The sequence below is a fragment of the Trachemys scripta genome, chromosome 8, assembly GCF_013100865.1.
Source record: "Trachemys scripta elegans isolate TJP31775 chromosome 8, CAS_Tse_1.0, whole genome shotgun sequence".
NCBI lineage: Eukaryota > Metazoa > Chordata > Testudines > Emydidae > Trachemys > Trachemys scripta.
In genome coordinates, this window is record NC_048305.1 from 22,032,633 (window position 1) to 22,057,742 (window position 25,110).

Sequence of the window (25,110 nt, forward strand, 5' to 3'; positions counted from 1 at the left end):
GGTGCGCTAGGCCTTTCAGGATTAGACCCCTAAGGAGCATGTCACAGAGATAGTGGCAGCTCTCGGTCAGAAGTTTAGACAAGGGTTAACTCACCAGTGCTGCACATGTGCTTATTAGTCAAATGGCCTTTTGAAAGTGCCACCCAGTGGCCTGCTGTGGGTGTCAGGCCATTTGACGACACAAGCGCAATCGACTGTGTATGGACCTAGCACACTCTTAAATTTAACATTTCCCTTCTGGTGGGTTTTCCTGCAGAAGGGGATGATTTGACTCCCTGTATTTATAATGACCCCCTGTAATTGTATGACTGATAGCCTTGCCACTCAGGGTATATCATAGAATGAAAAGACCTGCAGTTCTCCTGCAACAGGAAGATATTTGTGGTAGCCAATGTTTTCTGAACTATATTGTGATGTGCAGTGTCCAGCCTGAGACACCTTAAAGAGGCCTGACTTTCAGAGAATGGGTGCTCAGCATGTTCTGAAAATCAAGCTCCTTGAAAGTGTCTCCGATTGGGCACTCCAACACAGAGATGCCCCAAATCCCCACTCACTTTTGAAAATCTTGACCACTGACTGTAACAGTGCTGCCCAGTGGAAAGCCCAATAGTGGGGTCTGTCTCCTGTGAGGACCAAACAGCTGTGACTTGAACGGAGACCCTTGGGTGGCTTGAAGGCACAAGCTCTAGCAAGTGAGCCACCAAGAAGGGTGCTGCTTCGCTTGCTTTTTTTTGCTGGTCCCAACAACACTGCATTTTCAGTGTAACCGTGAGGGGGTGGGGGTGGGGGAAACCTTCCCAACCAGGTGGGTCTTTTAGTTGGTAGTCAGTTTTTATACCACTCCCTTTGGCTTTATTTTCAGAACCTCTGTTGTGGGGCATGGAGCATAAAAGCCATAAGTCACTCTCCATTCTGCCAGCATGTAGATAAAGGAATTAATGATAATAAAAAACAATAGAGTAAAAATGCGCCATTTAAAGAGGGCCTGGGATTAGTGCCTCGTATGTGAATCTCAGAGCAAACAAAATTGGAAACCCTGAAAGAAGATTTTAATACTTGTGGGCTCACTTTGGATACCAAGGGCAATCTGTCAGGTGAATTGACTGGGTGATAAGTGCAAAGATTCCTCTAGCTGGGCTTGGGGATCGTTTAAGGATGATTAAAGGAATCATTTCTTCTCCTATTGATTTTTTCCATTGACTTCTCTGCTTGTGTCCTTTCAGAAAAGGCTCCACTTTTATTTCTCTGCCATCGACCCTTTACATACCAGAGCACAGTCCCCACCGCTCCTCATAATTGTCTTTAAATTGATCCTCCACGCAGTTTACGGGGTGCACCCCGGGCAGTATATAAGGGGGGGAAATGCAATAACCGTTTCCAAGAGGCTCAGACGTGACTGTGTGACAACACATCGTAGCTCCTTTTCACCATCTTTAAACCAATGTGACGCTGACCACAGCTTTAAAGAACAAGATGGGGTTATTCACACGCTGTCTTGTCAAAATCAGTGCAGGAGAGAAAATGAGAGGCAGAGGTACTTCTCACACAGACACCTAGTGACAGGCATTACGTGCTGCCACTGTTCTGTAGCAGGAATGTTCTCCCAGAGGATTCCCTTTTCCCCCAAACTCACATACTTCACTTTTCTCCAATCTCTCATGGCTTTTCTTTCACCAGTGGGTGCCTATGTTATAGCCCATGGGCCAAATGCAGCCCTCTGAATTATATGAAACAGCCTGCAGCTCTCCTCCTCTTTAATGTGGTAGACCAGCACAAGATGATTTACACACTGCTTGGCTCAAGATGGAACACTGCACATGGACAGGAACTCTCTGTGGGCCACACTTCCATAGTAGAAAGAAGAGACTGGCTGCAGTCTGCTCTGTTTTATAGAGAGCGTGCATTTCATTCACATTCTTTTCTTGTTCCCAGCATGAAGCTTGGGCAGAGTTTGGACATCTTTGCTTTAAAACTGGATACAGGTGCATAATGTGTAAATAGCAGAGAGTAAATGGGTTACCTTCCTTCATCCTCCCCTCCCCCCACTTCCTGTCTGGGGTTGTTCTTTTCCATCTATATTCCTTGGTCTCTATTTTAGGGAGGGAGTGAATATTTTATAGCCATGCTGAGAAGATCTCTGGAATGTTTGAAGTTGTGACACTAACTACAGAGTAGTAGGGCTTAAGAACTGCAATGCAGCAAATTCTATGGGGATGACCACACAGGGTATGTCTACACTACACACTAATCCTGGACTCTGACTCAGTTTTGAGCCTAACCCCCCTTTTTGTCCACACATAAATTAGTCTGACTCGGGTCAGCAACCTCAGAACCTGCGTGCTAGGACCTTGTTGGGGGGGATCGGGTCAGAGTCCCACTGTGACTCGGGCCCAAGCCCTATCATTTTGCAGTGCAGATGCAAGTCAAGCTGCACGCTCTATAGCAGGGATTGGCAACCTTTGGCACGCAGCCTGCCAGGTAAGCACCTGATGGGCCAGGCCGGTTTGTTTACCTGCCGTCACAGGTTCGGCCGATCGCGGCTCCCACTGGCCGCAGTTCGCTGCTCCAAGCCAGTGGGAGCTGCGGGAAGCGGCACGGGCCGAGGGATGTGCTGGCTGCCACTTCCCGCCACCCCCATTGGCCTGGAGTGGCGAACCGCGGCCAGTGGGAGCCGCGATCAGTTGAACCTGCGGATGCGGCAGGTAAACAAACCGGCTCAGCCCTCAGGGTGCTTACCCTGGCGTGCCACGTGCCAAAGGCTGACGATCCCTGCTCTATAGAAAAGGTCTGTGCAGTGCAGTGTGGACACATCAGCAAGGCTGGGAGACCCAGGTCCAGCCATTATAAACCCAGTTTTTACAACACAGTGTGGGCTTGGAAACGCCTCACAAATCCAGGCCACATGGGCCCAGGCTTTGTAGATGTACCCAGAGAGAAAATAAGAGAGAGAGATAGCAAATGGATGAGACAGATACAAAAGACAGTGGAGAGATGAGAGAGAGAAGGAAGAGATAGACAGAAGCAGAAGCTGGTGGAGGAGTGACACAGTGACCAAAGCACTCAGAGATTCTTGTCATCAGAGAAGCTGTGATAAGCCTCTTTTGTTCTGTGTCCCTGTTTTTTCTTTCAGATACAACAAAGACAGTTCAACAAGGCTTCCAACTCAACCTACTGCGTGTTCATGGTCAACAAACCCTATGCCATCACCTGCTCAGTGGTGGCCTTCTACATTCCATTCCTCTTGATGGTGCTGGCCTACTATCGGATTTACATCACGGCCAGGGAGCACGCCCGCCAGATCCGGATCCTCCAGCGTGCAGGGGCGCCCACAGAGGGGAGACACCACCCGGATCAGCATAGCTCTCACCGTATGAAGACAGAGACCAAAGCTGCCAAGACCCTGTGTATCATCATGGGGTGCTTCTGTCTGTGCTGGGCCCCGTTCTTTATCACTAATGTCGTGGACCCGTTCATAAATTATACTGTACCTGAGCAGCTGTGGACAGCTTTCCTGTGGTTGGGCTACATCAATTCAGGGTTGAACCCCTTCCTGTATGCCTTCCTGAACAAGTCTTTCAGACGTGCCTTCCTCATCATTCTGTGCTGTGGAGACGAACGCTACCGAAGGCCTTCCATCTTGGGGCAAACTGTCCCCTGTTCCACCACCACTATAAATGGATCGACGCACGTGCTAAGGTGAGTGCTCCTCAGAAGCAGCAGAGTACTTTGAAAGCAGAGAGTACTTTTGAAAGCAGTTCACTGTTGTCAATGGGCTTTTATTGAAGGGCAGATTTCTTCTTCTGTTAGGGCATGGGAAGGGTTAATTTTCCAAAGGAGGTGCAATAGGAGCACCTGAAGGCAGGATTTGTGCCTGCGCTCTGGCATTTGTGTGCACACAGTAGGTAATGGCATGCCTGCCACTGTGTTCAATTCCTTGATTTCCGTGTGAACAGAAGAGATTATGCAGGTGCAATAGGCATGTGAACATTTTTGAAGGGGCATTTCAGTTTAAATGTTTCACCCCAATGGGTCAAAATTAACACCACTGAGATGCTGTCATTCCTCTCTCTGGTTAGCAAGGAGCCATTATCTTTCTATGTTCTATCATTCCTTTCTCTAAAATCCCAGTCATTTCATTTTCTAAACCAATGCCAGGGGCCTTCATTCTATGGCATGTTATTGTAATGGTTTACCCTGTGTTTTTTGTCATGTTCACAGGCAGCGAATGGCCACCAGCTAAGGTATTTTAATAATGTCTCCATTTTAGTCAGTGGATCTAAGCCTAGGGATCCTGTGAACAGCTGTCTGCACTTAGAGCATGGAGCAGATAAGGGGTCATGCCCTGCTGGGCACTTGAGACTGGGAGCAGGATAAGGTAGGCTGGTGAAGATCAGGCACCTGATGATTCTCTGGAGGAAGTACAAGTGCTGTGTGAAAAACACCCTTTTGACTCCCTGTCAGAGGATTAGGGAAGTGGGTGGTGGAGTTATATGGGGGAATGAGAAAATCAGTGTTCCTCAGAATGTCAGGGTGAGCTCCTCTTATTCTGTGATGAATGGGGATGTAAGCAGCACGTCCACAACACAGTGGTGTGTTGATTGGGGAGGATAGTAATGAACAGCTCTAATTCCCAGAGTGTAATGCCCAGGTGATTATTATCTACAGCCAGGAGGCTCAGTTCCGAAGCTGAACTCCCCCAAACTGAGTTCCATCAGGGGATTCGTCTCAGACATATTTTTATTGTAAACATCCATGTCCTCTTGAAATGCGCTTCTGAGGTATAATGGATGGGAGAGGGGAGTGACTCAGCACAGGAACTCATGCACTCAAGAAGGCCTTTTTTTAGGTTTCCAGGCCACTAACAAGGGTTTTTAAAAATACCTTCTGCTGATTAAAATTGGGTTTCCGGGGCTAAGCTCCCTGTGCCCTCATTCTGTAACTGAGTCTTGGCTCTGCGCCACTCTGCTGTGTGAGCTGTTATTTATATCATGGCAGTGCTCTCAGGGATGAGCCAAAGGCTGGTCTCCTGAAGGAGGATTTACAGAGCAGCCAGGCTGTCTCTGGCATTGCTCATTTTGAAGTACCTCTCCAGTCCACCATAAGCAAGTCAATAATTTTCCTGGGGCTCTATAGCAGTGGATGTTGTAAACACGTCATTGGGAGGGAATAGACTGTGGTCTTACAGTAGTGCTGGATGGTGTTTCACTGTTGTGAGGCTCAGTATTTTATGCGAACAGTCACTCCTGGGACTAGCTAGTGGCTCTGCCATTTAGAAGGTGCAGGATTCTGAGGACAGCACAGTGGTCTGGAGAGGAAGGGAGGGAGACCTGCATCTAGTTTTAGTCAGTGGGTACTGAGATCTGGCACTTGACTGTGAAGCATAGAAGCCAGAGGGTCTGCAATGCACTTCCTTCCACTCTTCAATGCATAATGACTTGAGTTTGGAGGAAAGGGAGCTGTGAAGGAAGCTCATCATGATTGGAGGGGATGCGTTGCTTGTGGTTTTCCTATCTCCAGCACTGAGCACCCCAGTTAGTCATCACAATGGCCTCTTACCATCAAACTCTTCTTGGACACAGCTGTGTCCTGCAGCTAGAGAACATGGTGAAAATCAGTCCCTGCAGAGCTAGAAATGTACACAAGATCATCACAAGGGAAAACACTAGAGCTGGAGAAGGCTAATGGGTTATAACAAATGGGATTCCGTATCTTAGCTGAGATCACAGGAGGGTTATTTCTGTTTGCAACCTTCTCTACCTGCATCTTGCCTTTCCTTGTGTTCGCCCTCTTGCAAGTCCCCCAATACGTGAATGAATGGCAAGTATCGGAACCACTTGCATAGGTTTCCTGTGCTCCTATCATTCTGTTAGACTGGATGGAGCGTTAGTATAATGCCCCATAGAGAGTAATTCTACATAGGGCAGGAAGATTGGCCAGATGACCTTTAAATCTTTTCCACATTTACCTTCTCTGACTCTGATGACAAGCCATAAAGAAGGGTAAGATTGTATCATTATCTCTTTAGTGTTCTTACATAACTGCAACTCAGATCACTTCCCATTGGCTCACCATCATCTCTCAATACCTCCCAAGCCCTGCTTAGCATGGCATTACTTAGATGCTTGCGTTACATTGCAGGTTTCCATCTCTTCCCCCTTGGAGGCTGGAATGATCAAATGGGCTGCTCAGGAATGCCGGCTCTGCACCCCAGTCCTTCAGAGGCCAATTACCTTTTGGTTTACCTCAGCTTTCTAAACTGAGGAGGGAGGTGTTAGTTATTTCCCACAGGGTGGAGGTGGGTGGTGGCGGTGCCGTTATGATCTGTAGGCAGCTATTCTTGCCTGAAAGCTTTTCTTAGTTAAATTGCATCAACACTTTTGTTTTAAACACAAAACATATTGTTATCAGCAAGGAAGGAAGATAAATTCAGTGAGCTACATTCTCCCAAGCCCTAACTTACACCTCTCTTCACCAGCCTGGTAACCCTGGGATCTTCACTCAGCAGGTGGGTGTTGACACCCTATCTTGGAATTTTCTGCTGGATTGGGGCTGTTCTAGGTTATGTCCCAGGCTTCATAGGAGCCTCATTGGAGAAGTTGCGCAGGTGCCGTGATGAATCAACACATTGCCAGGATAGAGAGCCAATGATCCTTCTGTGGCCAACATCTCCCATTTATGGGGCTCTGACAACCTCTACAGGTCCCTCAGCAGAGGGGAATGTCAGCTGTTTTCTCCATTCTACCAGAGTCAGTGATGGCAGAAGTTAGAGTAGACCCTTTGCTGAGTCCTTCTTCCAAAAATTCAGGGAATTTCTGGGTTTGGTTAAAAGGATTTAACTCATTCAACCCAGTAGGAAAGCAGGTGTGAATGATAATTTTCATGCGAATGGGTGTCTCATACACGTCAGATGCCTCAACCCTCACTTGGCTCAGAATTTTCATTGGGTCGCATTGTTCCCTCCTCATCCAAACCATTTTACTCTCGGTGAGTATTGTGCATCTAATGAATTTCTAAGGAAGACTGGAGGTTCCAGATGCAAGGGGTGCATTTGTCTTTGTTTAAGATGAGACACAGACGTTGTTTTGGGATGTGACTGACTTTTAAGAATGTTTTCTCATCAAAGAATGCAGTGTTTTATTTTTCTGACAACACTAAGTGTCAAAATGTTCTGACAGAGCCATTTTAGGATTTTTCACATTTATGTTAGGAATGAAAAAAAAAAACGCTCTGAGGATCAGAGTGTGCTAAAAACACTGTAATGTTTCCCTCACCAAATACAAACTGACACAATTGTAGACAGATTTTATTGCCTTTCGTCTGTGTGTGTGTGTTCTCATGAAAGATAATAGCATTGTAGTCCTAGAAAACTGAACTTCTACTTCTCCAGGGTATAGGCATAACCCAGGCAGAGATAGTGCATGTCACTCTGACCATGTGCCTTAATCACAAATCAGCACTTGGAGGTGCCAGCAGACATCAGTTTCCATAGTGCTCATTTAGTTCTTCATCTTTCTGTCAATCAGTGCCAAGGACCTCTGTCTACTGGGACTTTGAATGAGACCACCAACCTTCCACCCCCCCCCCCAACATACTACTGAATAGCAGGGCCGGCTCCAGGCACCAGCCGAGCAAGCTCGTGCTTGGGGAGGCAGATTCTAGGGGGTGGCTTCCCTCCAATCCTCTTTTTTGCTTCACTGCTTCAGCCATCCCGCAGGGTTTCTTTTGTTGTTGTTCGCCGCTCTGGCCACCCTGTAGGGGGCAGCGGTGCAGAGGAGGGGACTGCCCAACTGGGAGCAGGTTGTGCACTCCGTCTGCCCCAGCTGGTGCCCGGTCTGCAGCAAGCCCGGCAGGGCAGTTTTCCTCCCTCCCCGCTGACCGGAGCGTCCTTCCCTCCCCACTGACCGGAGCGGCACGGAGCCCTCCCGGCAGGCGGAGTAGCGGGAGGGGCTGCGTGACGAGTGCCCAGCTGAAGGAAGCCCTGGCCGCCCCCCTTCTCTCTCTCCCCCCCCGCTCCCTCCTCCTCCCTCTCCCCCTGCTACCCGGGGCGCACCCTCCGCTACCCGGGGCACATCTGCAGCGCAGGGAGTGCCCCTGCACCCTGGCTCCGGCCGCCCCGCAGGGTTTTTTTTTTTTTTTTTTGCTTGGGGTGGCAAAAAAGCCAGAGCCGGCCCTGCTAAATAGCTATTAGATGGAAACAAGTTGCAATCACAACTAGAGCTGTCACTAAGGTGCCACAAGTACTCCTTGTTCTTTTTGCTGATACAGACTAACACGGCTACCACTCTGAAACTAGAACCGTGTGCACAGAGGGAATAAAATTCTGTACAGATATTCATTCAGCTTTGAAAGTGCATTTTTATTTGATCATATTACAACCCTTTGGGATTTGCTTTCTGCAAACATATGAGCACTTGAGCTCTACTAGAACAAATACTCCTCCAAAGTGCATTTTTATCTTAATGTCTGAATTTTCACCTACATTAATTTTGAACTATACATACAGTTGCAAAATTCAAGCAGTGTCGGTGCAAACTGTGAATTATAAAGTCTGCAGTCATCTCTACAATGTGGAATTCACATTGTATTAATGCTTTACAATTTATGTCATTTACCTGAGTTAGCTACTCAAGTTACAGCATGAATTATGTATCTAATTGTGATATTTGCAATTCACAATTCTAGTGAACTGCAGATTCAGAAATTATTCGTTGAAAGAATTAGGATCAGTGGTATTCCCAGATAGAACAAGTTCCAGAATTTTGCAGAATATGGCTGTGGTGAAGATGTAACTGAGCAGTGATCAGAGCTGACAAGCCCTGAAAGTATTCAAAGGGTCACTTTTGCGTTAAGAGAGCTGATGAAAATAAGCTGATAAGCGTATCTCTGTTGGGAAAGCCCTAATCAACTGCACAGGACTGAACATACTATGGGGACAATGTGTTTCTGGGAAATTGTTGTTAGAGAACTGGATGACTGTGTTGTCACTAAACTGCAATTTGTTTGGGTTCATTCTCAATCATTAAGGCTTGTGGTTAAAGCTTCTTTTTTTTAAATGTGTCTTTGAAAGTGCTTTGTGAGTCAGAGAGGTAATTTTTCATGATTGCAGTGATTTTAGGTTTAGTCATATAGTTATAGAGTTTAAGGCTTGAAGGGACCACCAGATCATGTAGTCCAGTGGTTCTCAACCAGGGGTACATGTACCCCTGGGGTACATAGAGGGGGTACATCAACTCATCTATATATTTGCCTAGTTTTACAACAGGCTACATAAAAAGCACTCGCGAAGTCAGTACAAACTAAAATTTCAGACAGACGACTTGTTTATACTGCTCTATAGACTGTACACTGAAATGTAAGTACAATATTTATATTCCAATTGATTTTATAATTATATGGTAAAAATGAGAAAGTAAGCCATTGTTCAGTAACAGTGTGCTGTGGCACTTTTGTATTTTTATGTCTGATTTTGTAAGCAAGTCATTTTAAGTGAGGTGAAACTTGGGGTACGTAAGACAAATCAGACTCCTGAAAGTGGGACAGTAGTCTGGAAAGGTTGACAGTCACTGATCTAGTCTGACCTCCTGTATGTCACAGGCCACCAACTCCACCCAGTAGTGGCGGTGCTAGTTCATTCGGGGCCGTAGGCAGGAATCTCCCCCCCCCACACACACACACAATACTAAAATAGGCAAGTTCTTATAATAAAAAGCAAATAGGGCGCCCCCTGAAGCTGCTCAAGGTCCTAAGCAATTGCTTAGTCTGCTTATGCCTAGCACCGGCTTTGCCACCCAGCATCCGCGCACTAAACCCAACAACCGAAATAAGACCAAAGTGCTACAGCCCACAGGGGATGAGACTACTGAGTGGCACAGACAGAGAACAGGAGGGACTGAGGTGCACCAATGTCTGTTTCCTCTCATTATAGTCATCTCTTCTCATTCCCATGTTCTGGATGGGTTATCCAGACTCCTTCATTGCTTCTCCAGAGGTAACTGCCATAATCCACTGGTTGAGATTTTCAAAGCTGTCTGGGAATTTTGCTATGTGACTCCCATTGAAATCAATCCTCTAGCTGCCTTTGAAACACTCATCCCTCAGCCTTGGAGGGCTTTAGACTCCTTGGTACTCCTGCATCCTGTTCTGAATTCCAGTCGGGGTTCTGCTATCTTCTCTGTTGTGGAAAGGGAGGGAGAGAGGAAAATGGGCAAAAGGAGAGCTACCGCACCCCTCACATACATTTAGTTGATATGGAGATCCTGAAGTCATCTCTGATGCTGTGAGTGTTCAGTAGGACTTGTGGGAATAGTTTTCACACATGATCTTTTAATGCTTTATGCTTCCACTTTACAGCTACCTCTGTCAGAGGGTCTCACGGCATGTTAGTAAAGGTATGAATTCTCAGACCCACACTGCGAGGTTAGCATTCTCATGACAGACAGTAAATAGACACAGACTGGAGGATAGACTTGCCCAAGGTCACCATGTGAGTTAACGGGAGAACTAGGAACAGAACCTAGATCTCCTGTTTCCCAGTTCTGTGCTTTAGCTGCACCATCCTTCTCCATCTTGGGCACTGTTTGGATATAGAGCATATAGAAAGGTTTGTACTCTGGTGAGCAAAGTGATAAATCCATCAGTTTTCTTGCAGAAAAGCAGATCAAATAATATGTCTGTTCTCTTTCCATCGGGGAGAAGCCTCCTCACCTGCTGCTGATCTTATTTCTCTAAGCCATCCAAAGAACATGTTTTTCCTCTAACAATAGCAAAGGGAGAAGGAGAAAATACAGGCTCTGAAAACGATGAACATTGGTCCTTATATATACACAAAATAAATAACCCGTCTACCCCCTTGCTCCACTCTCAGAACAGCAAGGCTGTATAAAACTCTTTGAACTCCATGCAGAAGTTAATGCCTAGCACTGTGCTGTAGCCTTATCAGTTGCCTCCCCAGAGACCACAGGTAATTGCTTCTATAAAGCTGAAGCCATCTTGATCCAGTGCTTTCTTTCTGCTGTTTGGACAGTTTCTCAGGTGTCCAGGTTTTTAAAGTTTAGCAATTATATGGCTTAGAACTCAGTAGGCGTAAAAATAAATCCAGCCTGGTTGTTGGGAGGAAAAGGTTGCAATTTCCATAAAAGAAAGAGAGAATTGTTGTGTGAATTGGTATTTCCATCCCTCTGAAAGGTCTGTTTGGAATGTGTTTGGGAGACGGTCACTGCTGTGTGATATAGAAACTTGCATGAAAAGGGTATTAACCAGGTATCTGTATCCAGGCGGATACATTCCTTTGGATGTCTCCTTCTCCCAGCAGTCACCCATGTTTGTGCTGGATATTCTTCTCTTGACACAGGAGCATCACTCAGACTTCCCAGGTGACCCTGGGCAAGTCCCTTAAGCCTAGTCCACACTTACAATTTAGGTCGACATAGCTACAGTGCTCAGGGGTGTGAATAATCCACACCCCTGAGTGCCGGACCTCTGCTGACCTAACAGACAGTTTCGATGCAGCGAGGCTGATGGAAGAATGCTTCCGTTGATCTAGCTACTGTCACTCGGGAAAGTGAAGCTCTTACAGCAACGGAAAACCCACTTCCATCACTGTAGTCTGTGTCTGTAATGCCTGTAGCATAGACATGGCCTTGGTCTCTCTGTCTCAATTCCCCATCTGTAAAATTGGGATGATAGCACTTTTTTTCTCCTGTCCTTTTGTCTGCCTTGGCAGTGGTGGATGGGAGACTGTGCAACAGGCTATTGCACACACAGAGAGAAGGGGCTGACACATTTGAGAATTCTATGACTATGCAATAGAACACTACGGAAACTAATAAATAGAACAGGCCTACACAGTAAGTCCTTTTAAATCAGCATGCCACCTTTTCCCTCCCCCAGGGGAGGAAATATTACTTTCTGCTCCTTCCTCCTCTTGGGGTTTCTTTTCAGAGGCAGGCAACCATTCTGAGGCCTTCCTTGTAAATCCTCCTGCATGGAGACCATTGCCGTTAGGGCTGTCTCTGCCACCTCCAAGTGAGCTTTGCATCGCAGTGGAGAGGAAGCAGCGAGATTGTACAAACTGTACAAATTGTACAGGCTGATTGCTGGTTGGAATAAATAAATCTCAAGCTGCTGGTGCTGTGGAAGGGAACTAATTTGCTTCTTTTCAGATGTGATTTTTGACAATAATCGTGCCCTTAAGATGACTTCAATCTCACAAGGCCCTTAACCCCCTCAGCCCCTGATTGCATCTCCACAGATCTTTGGCCCATCAATAGCATTATGTCTTGCATCCAATTGAGAAGTTTCCCTCTGTGCCATTAGCTACAAACTCTCCCTCCCTTGCATGCTATGCAAACCAAATGACACCCCATTAAAGTGGGCAGACCTTGAGTGCACCCTCTGTGGTTCTCCAGGGATTGATTGCCGGGAGAAGTATCTGAGATATGAAGAGTTTCCCAAAGAGAATTAGTCCTCATTGCAATAAGATGGGACTTGGTCAGTAGTTTTCGGCAATAAATTAATTCCCAGGATAGCAGATCTTTTTCTCTCCAAATAGTAATTAAAATTACACCCAAGACATGAATGATTTAAAGAGTGAGTGATTTAAAGAGACAGACAAAGCAATAGAGAACTGTGTGGAAGAATGAAGTCAGGTGAAAGGAGTCTGGCTGTCTCGGCAGAATTCAGATCCAACCAATCCAGAGCATCTGATGTGTCAGTATCTATGGAGTGGGAAGCCCAGCGCACCAGTCCTATTCTGCTGTTTATGCTCTGATGATCCTGGAGATACCAGCTGGTGCTGCGAGATAAAGTTTCACCTGCATGGCCTTGCTGCTCTGGAGCATCGAAGAGCTGGTATCATACCTTCACCATGCCTATTCAATGGTGCCTGGACACCTCACCTTCTCAATGCCCAACCCGCCCCTCCCCATTCCTCACACAAATATTTTTGAAGGAGGATTCCTTTGCTTAGGGTGGCACTAGCATTCTACATAGTCCTCCCCTCCCCCAACCACCAACTCCTTTCTGAGCAGTTGAGCTTTGGTCGGAACCAATCTACACTTGGGTTCGTTCTCAATGAGGTCTTCTTTGCCGATACACTTTGTGGGTATAGCACAACCCCACACACAAGGTGTACTCTAGTACTGGTCTGTCCATGCTTATATATGCTCTGATGTTTCTCACTATGCCGCCAGCCTGCAATATTTACCGAGAACCAGTATCATGCTTGGCACTGCACAGCCAGAGAAGCCAATTCTTAGACTATAGGGGACACGCATCCTCAGTGATATTGACACCTTCAGCACATTGGGTCCCTGTATGAATTTGAGGTGATGTAAGAACCTAACTGGGGTCATTGTTGAAAGGCTTTGTGGAAGATGTCTGGTTCAAGGAGGGAGTTGAGAGGGGTTGCTTGGACATAAGAGGGAGACTTTACCCAAGCATAAGGGGCATGAATTGAGGAAGGGAGAAGGATACAAAAGAGGCAGTGAGGAGGGAAGCGCAAAGGGAGTGAGAGGGGAGTATGACTGACTTGGAGCTGTATTTAATTTAGAAATACTGTATATTGACCTGGTTAATGGGATGTTTACTGTATGAATACATTGGTTTTGTGTTACAGGGCATTATAGTAAGGCTAAGATTTTGTCATGGATATTTTTTAGTAAAGGTCAAGGACAGGTCAGGGGCAAAAAAGAAAAATTCACAGAAGCCGTGACCTGTCCCTGACTTTTACAAAAAATATGCCTGACAAAATGGGGATCTGCTGGTCTCCACGTCGCCTGAAGTGGGGCAGCTGCGCAGGGGTTAGGAGTCACCTGCAGGAGCTAGGGGCCGCAGGGTACCTCTGCCACCTACAGCTCCGGGGGTCCCCCGCTGCCCATGTCGGCCAGAAGCTGCGGGGTAACCCCATCGGCAGCGGGCCGGGAGCTGTGGGGGTTCCCCCACCATGGCCAGGAGCTGCAGGGTTCTCCGCCACCTATGGTGGCCGTGGGCTTGGGGGTTACCCTGCCACCTGTGGCGGCTGAGAGCTGCAGAGTACCCCGCCACCTGCAGGGACTTGGAGCTCCAGGGGCCGCCAGAGGCAGCGGGGGTACCCCGTAGCTCCCTGCAGCTCCCAACCACCGCAGGCTGAAGTCACGGAGGTCATGGATTCCGTGACTTCCGCGACCTCCGTGACTAAATCGTAGCCTTAGTTATAAGGAAGTATCAGCAGAAAAAGAATGGCAGAAGATAAGACACCTCTCAGGAAACACTTGAGAGTTGTTATGGGACTGTGCCAGAACATTGGCTCAATCTCTGATGAGCCTACAGGACTGATTTGGACCAGAAAGGCCAAAGTCCACAAATACAGAAGAACAAAAGAACTGTGGCTGTTTAAAAAGGGTCTCTCTTTTGGGAGAGAGGGAATTGCTCAGGGGAACTGGGCTGAAACACAAGGACTCCCCAGGGTGTCTGAAGATGTTAGGCCTACCTAGCTTACCATCAGTGAATGATAAGCCTGTAGGTAAGATAGACCTGTGGGTAAATTGTTGTTTTAAAAACCTTTTTCTATAAATTCTTTGTTCCTACTTCAAAATAAACAACACTTATCTTAAGAAGGCTGCTTGGTCACAGCCTCCTGAAGGAAGAGTCTCAGGAACTGAATCCAGTGGGGCGTGCTGGGTATCATGGGTTATCCACAGGGTCCTGTAGTTCAGGGCTCGATCTAAGGATGGGAGAATTATGGAATTCCACCCCAGGACAGATAAAGGCATGTAGCTTAACACTTAGCCCTGTAATTCTGACCGGGAGACATAGGCAGGAGCAGAACTGTGCGGGGCCTCGCAGGTGAAGATGAGAAGGTTGAATTGTTGTGGAAGGTTAAGAGAAGCCAGTAGATAGATTAAAAGGTGAAGCAACATGCCAAAGCAGCAGGAAAGGAAATCAGTTCAGAAGGCATATAGTACATCTCTCTCCCTGTGCACACCCATGCACCTGCAATCTGCCTGTTCCCTCATGGTGCCATCTGTGGACCGTGCCTGCTCCAGTCTGGCACCATCTGTGCTCTCCACACTTCTCCTGAGAGTCACGCTTTAGAACAATACAGACATGATTCTGAAAGGGATGAATTACAAGTCCTACTCATTTCTCTAAACAGTTTTAAACAGATGGGTAATCACCATAGCAATAAAGCCTGTGCTAATGAGGAGTCCTCACAGGAATTCACTCTTGATGGCATGTTCCCTTTCTACCTTCAACTCTACCAGCCACTATCTAACTGGCTATGGCCAAGTTCAGGTTCACTCTCTTTTTCGGAATTAGATCTTGGGCTAGGATTTTCACATGTGGCCGCAGAGAATGAGTGTGCCTGCAAAACTGGGAAGCACAAGCAAGCAATGACACCTGCACATTAGGTAGCGGTGCCCCACTTTTCTCAACCTGCACACACAGACTCCTGGGTCTGTACATGTTGTGCCTACGTCTAAACATTTGCTTCTTTCCATCCAGATATGCACAAATTGGTAATAGCACTCGCTGAATGATACCAGTCTGCTCTACGCATCACTTAGTCAATCCAGTCTTCTCTAACAAGGTAGCCAGAGAGCTGCGGGGAGCGATGCATTTGTACCTGCTTTGGTAGGATTTTGTACACCGGGGATGTACACTGTTTGAATTAGGAAATCCGGAGATTAGTTACAAAATGTGTCGTCATGTTGCATTCTGATATAACTGAGAAGTGTCTTTCAAGGACCCTGGTTTTATGGCTAGAAATCCCTACTTCTGCCTATACAGCTTCCCTTTACTCTTGTCTATTATACTTTACTGGGCATTAAACTGCCCAGCTAGCAGACCTTCCTGAGTTGGACTAAAATGCATTCATTGCCATTTACCCAAGGGTTTGGAAGCACCAGAGTTTTCTCCCATTTATGGATCAGGATATTCCAAGGATCAGAGGGAACTTATTCCCAAACAGCTGGAGATTTACACCCTGAGTATCTTCAGATGACAGCCTTTCAAATGCAGCCTCCCTCCCTCTTTTCTGGTCACTTGCCTCTCCTCCAGCTTTCCAGGGTCAGGGCTGTCCCTTGAGACATGACAAGCTGACAGCATGGGCGTTTTTTGTCAGGGAAAGTGCATTAGCCTCAGGTATGAGCTAACCTGTAGCATGACTTATTCCTCCATTGTCTCCCTCTCTCACTCATAAAATTCAGATGTCTATAAGCACCAAAACAGCTGCTTAGTAGAAAGGTTGGACTGCAAGAAGTAACTAAAAAGAGACAGTCCCCAGGAGTGCAAGATACTGTGGGTCAATTTCCTTCCCAGCCCCACCTCCGTTAGAATTCCATGGAACCCAGTAGAATAAGAGTAGAGAAGAATTTTTTTTTTTTTTTTTGCTGTACAGTAATAAACGTGCTTCCTCCACCCATTCATTCTTTCTCTCCCTCACACAGAAATTAGGAAAAACTACCATTATGCGCTATATAAACTGGAAGGCAAATATTTCTGGAGAGGGAAATGTGTTGTGTACAGTCTATCTGACCAGCAAATTGCTACATTCCCACTGTGATATGTATGATGCTGGAAATAGAATGTCTGAACACTTCAAGAAGGACCTGGATTTTATCTTGAGGGTGCAAGGGTTTCTACCAGAGATGGGGGAAAATTTCTCTTTAACTAAAATTTTGCTTTTTCAGTACAGAATGCAGCTTTGCTTGGACAAACTTGCTAAACGTTCTGATCTTCCCCTTGCTCAGAGATGAAAGATTAAGTCAAACCCAGGATCTCCTGCTTGCTGGTAAATACCAGCTGCTTCTAGATCAACAAGCTGACCCCTGACCCTGTTTGAATTTTGGAGTGACTATTTAGCTTGTAGGCTGCTTGGGTGGGCTCTGTTGCACTAAGTCAATTGGAAACATGCACCTCTACCAGTCCTCCAAGAGCTACTGGAAGTTTTGCTGCCGCTTGTCCCTGATGGGCGTGAGATAGGATAATGTAGCAAGAGCACCTGCACTAGGCAATGCAATGAACTCAGGAGCATACCTAGTCAAGAGTAGGTTGGTCATGGTAGAAAAACCCTATGACAAAGTTCAAATAAAAAAAATCATTACACATTTTGCATTTATTTTTAGCTCGAGCACAGCTAGTGTGCATCTGTCTACCCACACTGGGAGGCTTCTTCCCAGCTGCAGTGTAGAGATACCCAAGGAGAAGTTAGCTGGGCAGAATGTTGCTACCCAAAATGGAATCTGACCAGGCCACAAGGGCTAACACCCCTAACTCCTGCAAAAACTGCCACGGAAACTTTAATGACCCCAGATGGTGGAGCACCAGGTGAACACAGAGTTCAGAGATTTAGGGAACATAATTTAGAGGCAATTACTACCACATGGCATGAATTTAGGATTTGCTATAGCTCTCTGTTTTCATCCTGTGTCAGTTTAAAATAATAGAATAAAAGGAGGAAAAGCTTATTTAAACTGTAACATTTAATGATGATAAAGAATATTTCCCTCCAGGGTTTAATTTGGAAATGTTTGTCGGTTTCAGTTTTCTGGGCAATGTAATGAGAGGTGTTTTACAATACAATATATCAATTCAAGAATAATGTTAAGAGACAAGAATAGCACCGCATAGCGTCAATGCGTCCCTCTTGCAGGAAGTCAAAAGCTGTATTGTGTGGCTGCAGCTCATGTCATGACCTGACCTCATCATCTGGAGTAAAAGTTAGCTTACCTCTGTTATTATAAAGCACTAAGGGGCAGATTCTCTGCCCTACTCCACTCCTTTGTATCACTCAAGCAGCATATAGAGAGCAGAGACTGTCCACAACTCCCAAACTGGGCATACTCCAGCAGGTATAGATCTGGTTATTATGCTTTCCTCCCATCAACTCCCAGTATAGGTGGCATATAGAGGCTGGGGGAGGGAGGGTAGTGGTTGGAGTGGAATGTTATCTCCCAGCTGGAAAATAGTTTCTTGGGGGTCATAAATGGCTTGCACAATTTAGCAGCCATGAGATTGCTCTAACCTGTGCCCAGGACCAGGGACCAGCAGAGACTCAGGAAGATGTAATCAGCCAATTGATAGTCCTCTGCCTGCTTGGCTGAGCATAAACAAGACAGAGAGAATCTATCCTCACATGATAGTGAGATAACCAGAACATTGATAATGGCTGATTCAAGTCTCGATTAATAAAAAATTTAAGGGGGAATATAATTAATGCCAATCAACATGTGTTTATGGAAAATCTATCTGCTGAGATTACAGGTTTGGTTGATAAAGGTAACACTGTTGATATAATATATTTTTACTTCTGTAAGGCACATTTTGATTAAGACACTAGAATTATATAAAAATCAACATGGGACATGTTTTAAAATGGATCAGAACTAACTAACTGATAGGTCTCAAAATGAAATTGTAAATGAGGAATTGTCACGGAGCAGCAGTGTTTCTAGGGGGATTGTTTCTTGGTCCTATGCTGTTTAATATTTTTATCAATGACCTAGAAAAAATATGAAATCATTATTGATAAAGTTTGCAGTTGACACAAAGCTTGGGGGACTGGTAAATAATGAGAAGGACAAGCTACTGATACAGAGCAATATGGATTGCTTGGTAAACTGGTGTTTCAGTATAGCCAAATATGAGGTCGTATACCTAGGAACAAAGAATGCAGTCCGTACTTACAGGACTATCCGGGTAAGCAGTGAGTCTGAAAAAGACTTGGGGGGTCTTGGTGGATAATCAGCTGAACATGAGCTTCCAGTGTAATGCTGTGGCCAAAAGGGCTAATGCATTCCTCGGATGTATAAACAGGGAATATCGAGTAGAAATAGTGAGGTTTATTACCGCTGGGGCGGCACTGGTATGACCACTCCTGTAATACAGAGTCCAGCTTGGATGTCTGCAATTCAAGAAAGATGCTGAGACAGGGTTCAGAGAAGAGCTGTGAGAAAAATTAAAGAATGGGAAAATATACCTCATAGTGAGAGAGTTGAGGCAGTCAATCTTAGTTTATCAAAGACAAAGTAAACCGGTGACTTGATCATTGTCTATAACAGGGGTCGGCAACGTTTGGCACGCGGCTTGACAGGGTAAGCACCCTGGTGAGCCGGGCCAGTTTATTTACCTGCTGATGCGGCAGTTTCGGCCGATCGCGGCCCCTACTGGCTGTGGTTCACCATCCCATGCCAATGGGGGCGGCAGAAAGCCACGGCCAGCACATCCCTCGGCCCGCACCACTTCCCGCCGCCCCTATTGGCCTGGGATGGCGAACCGCAGCCAGTGGGGGCCGCGATCGGCCGAACCTGCCACGTCAGCAGGTAAATAAACTGGCTCAGCCCGCCAGGGGGCTTACCCTGGCGAGCTGCGTGCCAAACATTGCTGACCCCTGGTCTATAACTACCTACGTAAGGAACAGAAATTTGATTATAAAGGGCTCTTAAATCTAGCAAAGATATGACAATGGATGAAAATTGAAGGTATACAAATTCAGACTAGATATAGGGTACAATTGTTTAAGAGAGAGACATCAGAACAGCTTACTAAGGGTTGTGGTGGGCTTTCAATCAAGATTGGATGTTTTTCAAAAAGATCTGCTCTAGTTCAACCACAGCTGTTGAAGCAGGAATTAATTCAGGGAAGTTCTGTGGCTTGTGTTATTCCAGAGAGTAGATTAGATGATCACAACAGTCTCTTCTGGTCTTAAAATCAACGAATCTATAAGTAGCTGATCATTCTTAACCCTATAACTCTGCAGAGAGGAAGTGACACAGATATGGCCATAAAAGCTCTTTGTTCTGTTAGAGCTGTTGGAACCTAGCATTTTGCAAGTTCCACTGGGGGGGGGGGAGGAGAGAAGAATGCCCTTGATGTTGATCATATAAAGTTTGTTTTGAGGTTGCGTTTGGTATAGCACATTTCCATACTCACAGCACATTTCTCTGTGGCACCTCAGCGTCATTTCCAGCATAAAGGTGTGTGCTGTCATAAGTGCAGGATTATAGATGCCATTCACCACTTGCAAAAGTGGCTCAGCTCTATTGACTTCAGTGTATATGTGTTTGCTAGTTATTATTATTCATTATTATTTGTATTACAGTAGCACCTAGGGTCCCCAGTCCATTGTGCTAGGCGCTGTACAAACATAGAGCAAAGATGCAGTCCCTGTCCCAAAGAATTTATAGTCTAAACATATGACAAAAGACAACATGTAGATTCAGACAGATGGGGGAGCACAGGGAAACAATGACACATTATTGGTCAGCGTGATAGACAATAGTCTGAGTACACCAGCTGCCTAACTGCTGTTTGGTAGACAAAAAACTCTTATGCTAATGGTGAATTCAGCCCCATTATTTGGAGAAAAGATAGAAAGAGAAAGCTTTTATGCAACTACAAATAACTGAAATAATAGTAGAGGGAGCACAAATATACAGGTTTATGGCCTGCACCCAATGCCCATTAATATCCCTGAAAACTCTCTCATTGACTTTAATGGAATTTGGATCAGGCCCTAAATAAATTTCTTTTTGTACAGCTGTTCTCTTTGCCCATTCTTTCTCCTTCAGGTTAAGCGTTGATGGTACAGTAGTAAATGTAGCCTTGCAAAAGCATCAGTTGAGATATTTAAACCTAGACTTGGCAATGCACTTGAAAAAATATATTGTAGGGGGACAATCTCGCATTGGAAAGGAAAGTGTGAGTGAGAGAAGGGGATCTAGACTAAATAACTTAACAGGCCTTTTCCATTTCTAATTTTAGGTTAACCTTAGTCAAGAGCAAAATTGCTTTTGATTTTACCTTCATTAACTTCCACTCTGAAGACTTGTTTTGTAAAAAGCGAAGGGGTAATTAGATATAAAATAAAGAAAAACTTTGCAGTTTATTTGATGAGATTTCTTGTAATTTTAAAAAATGTTTTTCCAATACTGGCAATAAATCATACGTTCCAACTTCTCAGGGACACTTGGCATCTCACTGTATTTTACATTTTGGCATCATAGTCATTGCCCTCATACAGGATTTTTAAAGTAAGTTTCTTGGCAGATCTTTAAACATAGGATCAAAAGGCAGAACATGAAGAGCCATAAATGTCACTGAAGATAATTAACCATTGACACAACGTACCTAGGGATGTGGTCAATTCACCCTCCCTTGTGGGCTTTAGGTCAAGACTGGATCTCTTCCTAAAAGAGATGCTCTAGCTCAAACAGAAGTGATGGACTTGATGTAGGAATTACTGGGTGAGGTTTTATGACACGTATTATGCAGGACATCAGGCTAGATAATCATAATGGTCCCTTCTGGCCTTAAAATCTATGAGTCGACAGCAGAGAAACCCCTCACGAGAACAAAAAGAGAACTGCACATACACCAAAGGAGCTGAGCACTAGGTGTGCGCTGTACAGTATTAAAGGCAGTTAAATTTAAGATGCAATCAAAACTCTCTTTATAATTGCCCTTCCCTTTCCCCCCTTGCTGAGCTAGATGGAAAAGCAGCACATTTAGTCAATTTTAAAGGGCTGTCAGACTGCAGGTGTGAAACCAATCTGGAGCAAGGGTATTTGTGATGGTCAGAACGTGCATACAATGGGGAGAACCATACATGGAGATATAGACAGTGAGGCAGAAGAGACATGAAAGACCATTTAGAAATGGTTGTCTGTCTCACCCAGCGCTGGGCTTCCTTCCTTGTCCTTTAGGTTTCCAGTGGCTTTTCCCTGCCTGACCCACCCCTACTCACTCCTTTAATAAATGTTCTCATTACTGAGCTCTGTCTCATGCAGCCTTCTGAGCTCTCATTTAGCTGCTTCCCTTTCAGCATTAGGACAGATGAGTTAAAAAGGAGAGCTGGGAGCAATGGAAAAAGGGCAGGCCCACCATTATATAAACACTTTAATTGCTTCATACAATGAGGTGTATTTAGGAGGAAAAATATCTTCTTTAATATATATATATATATATATATATATATATATATATATATATATATATATATATATATATACACACACACACACAGTTCCATTGAAGTAAACAGAGCTAGAAGAGCTATATATATTTATATATATTTGCCAGTAATACATATGGGGCCAGATCCTCAGCTGATGTAAATCAGCCTCTTCTAGCTCTGTTTACTTCAATGGAACTATGTCGATCTACCCCAGCGGAGGATCTAGCCTATGTTGTTTAACAAGCACACCAGCTACATCTCACAGGCTTCCTCAGACCTGTTGAAGTTTAACCTGAGTGGAATGGAGCAGAAGAAGTCAGTGGGGCCGCTGGTATGTGAGGTGTCTTTGAGCTATAGGTTCATTGCACATTACCGCCAGGCTAGCCAGCCTTTATGCTGGATCATTAATTCAAAGTGCCTTCATGTAAAAGCCAACCATCAGACAAAATTTCAAAGCCAAGAACTCAGGACCAGTGCTACATAGAGAGGAGACTAGAACCATATCTAGAATGGAAAGAGTGTGAATTGTACTGTTACTAAATCAAAGCAAGAAAAATTGTTGGGGATTTTTTGTGGCTAGGAATTGTACTGAAGAATTGATTCTAGGCTGTGCTTAATGTGTGAAATTTATTCACAGCTTCGCTTTAATCCTTTGTTTGGAGTGGGTGACAAGATTTCACAACTATTGAAGCAAAAACCCTCCAACATGGGGGTGAGGGAAGGTTGCAGTTATTTTTTTTTTTTATGTTTTTTTTTTCTTGCAGCTTTTGCCGAATCCTTCTTTTTTACTTGTAATTGCAATAGATTTATTGGACTTGGGTTCTCCCAGGATAAAAATCTGAGGTGCTATTTTCTCTTTAACAGCTGTCAACCTGGAAGTTTAGGCTGAGTTTCCCACACACCCCTTTTTTTTCTTTCCTAGTGTTTGGTGCAAAATTTAAACCTGAAAAGTTCTTAGATTTTTAAAATATTTCAAACATATTTAGGCTTTTGCCTCATTGTTTAGAATGATCCTGCAAAGTTCAGGAAAAGAGGTGTGGAAGGGGTGTAGCCTTCTTCCCACAGACCTCAAATGTTCACTGGCATCCATCCCCTGTTGGGGGACCTGTAGCATCCCTGGTTTATCCGGATTGTCGGATTAGAGTGACATTGATGGGGTCACTTAAGGAACCTGTGCAACAATTGTGCTGCATTCACCAGCCCAGGGAAGTTCTGCATTAGGCAGGTAACATACAGACTACATATGCCAACTCTGATTCAGACACCTGCTGTGTGCCCGTTCTGAAACTCTCTGCCCATTTACAGTTGTCATTTCTCCTCCAGACTCTTGAGCTAATACCAGTATTTGAGCTATAGCCTTGTTGGTGGGGAGTCCTTCTTGTAATGGGCCATGATTTGCCAGCCGTGACAGTGTTAACTCTGGCGGCTGTGCTGTGGCCTGGTGCACAGCTTAAAAATGCGTCATCAGAAAAAGCCAAGAATCTCACAATAAGTTAAAAACTTGTAATTGCACTGAATTAAAGATATTTATCTTATTTTATACAAGGGGAAATGGATTATGGCTTTAAAATACCACAATTTCCTTTATTTTACGTAAGATAATCTCTTTTCTCAATATGTCTGTATTTTGAAAAAAACAGATTAGTTCTGAAATAACCCCTTTTGTTATGTGGCAGAAGATAAAATTTACGATTAACATCAGAACTTCTACTTAGTCTGTCAGTTTGACTCTGGAGGAGAAGCAAAATTACACCCAGGGTACCTCGATCCTGGGAGCAACTTAATATCAATATATTCTAGTCTATTTTTAATTGTACAGTATGTGCTTTGGGTGATGAAAGCAGCCAATATATTTGCAAGGTGACACTGTGAATCCTCGGTAAGGCTGTCTCTCTGTTCTAAGACTACCTCTTGCAGTGCATCCCGCTAGAGACATCCACCTATATCCTGGTTTGCTGTATGATTCACTTTGTGTCTGGGTTCCTCTGAAAGCCCCTTCTTCAGGGGCCAATTGGGATGCTCCGTTGGCATTTTCAGAAGCTTGGTGCATTGCAACAGCTCTTGTTTCTACCTCCCTTCTCTGCTCAATTTGAGTTATCTAGTCAGCCATTCTGCATCCAATAGCATCATCAAAGACACCCCCAGCCCCCGAGCTCCTGGCTCAGCCTAGTGGCTTTCTGCAAGGCATCAATTAATCTGTCTATCATTTATGAGTAATCGAAAATAATTTGGCTTACAGAAGCCTGCAAAGAAGAACATGTGGTATCTTTACATTGACAATGGCCTGTCCAGCTCTGTTGGAAGGCAGCCCTGATTAGAAGGGCAGCGTTTATGAAAACCAAAGTGGAGACAATGGAGGGAAAAGGGTGGACAGCAATGGCTGCTCTTGACAAACAGCCCAAGGCTTACTTTGAATGCAATTTTTGTTGGTTTGATTTCATTGTCTCCCTGATTCAAATGTAAACTTTAACTTAAATTAAATGTTGTTTCTGTAAATTAAACCTCTCCGGTCTTTCACATGCACAACTGTTTCCCAATGCTCTCTGCTTTGCCTGGCCAGTTTGCATGATGAATAATTTGTCTCCTGCATTTTGGAAACATTGGCATGTAGTATGATTATTATTTCCATATGGAGTGCTGGAGAACTATGTTAGCTATTTCCCAGGTGTTTCATCAATGCATCGCTACAGATGAACCTGTGGCAGCTACTTCAGCTCTCCCATCAACTTTCTTTCTACCCAGCATCTCCATGCACAAAGCCCAGAGAATCTACTGCTCCTCCTATCTTGCATGTTTGCCACAAGCTGTGTCTCTGATGTACTAGCTGACAGAGAGAACGCACAAAGATGCAGCCCACATGTCTGCAGGGACACTGCCCTGAATGAAAGTAAACTGGCTTTTCAGTGCTATGTTTGCATCCATCTAGGTCTCCTGACAGTAAAGGCATCAGCTCCGGTTCTGCGGAAAGCTATTTGAATGGTAATTTTAATTGGTTTGGAGGCTTTGATGAAAAGGCAAGACATTAGCTGTTGGAAAAACTTGGTATTGGGGAGGGCTCAAGTGAAATCAGATTAGAGAGCATCAACCAAGTGCCATTATTGGATTGTATAATTTCATTCCAGTCCTGTTCCCCACATCAGCTTTATTGTAGTGATAGATATTTATGCAGGCTTAGC

General features: G+C 44.9%; 1 protein-coding gene across 4 annotated transcripts in view; it reads left to right on the plus strand.

Annotated features, from left to right (window-relative positions):
* The window catches only part of HTR4 (5-hydroxytryptamine receptor 4), a 225,662-nt gene that overhangs the window by 131,740 nt on the left and 68,812 nt on the right, over positions 1-25,110 (plus strand). For all 4 annotated transcript variants that reach the window (XR_004646892.1, XM_034779812.1, XM_034779813.1 and 1 more), the window contains one exon: positions 3,131-3,696. Coding sequence is in view for 3 of the 4 variants with exons in the window: in XM_034779812.1 (XP_034635703.1) it covers positions 3,131-3,696 (566 nt within the window). In the remaining variant the exon portion in view is untranslated. The remainder of the gene's footprint in view (positions 1-3,130; positions 3,697-25,110) is intronic.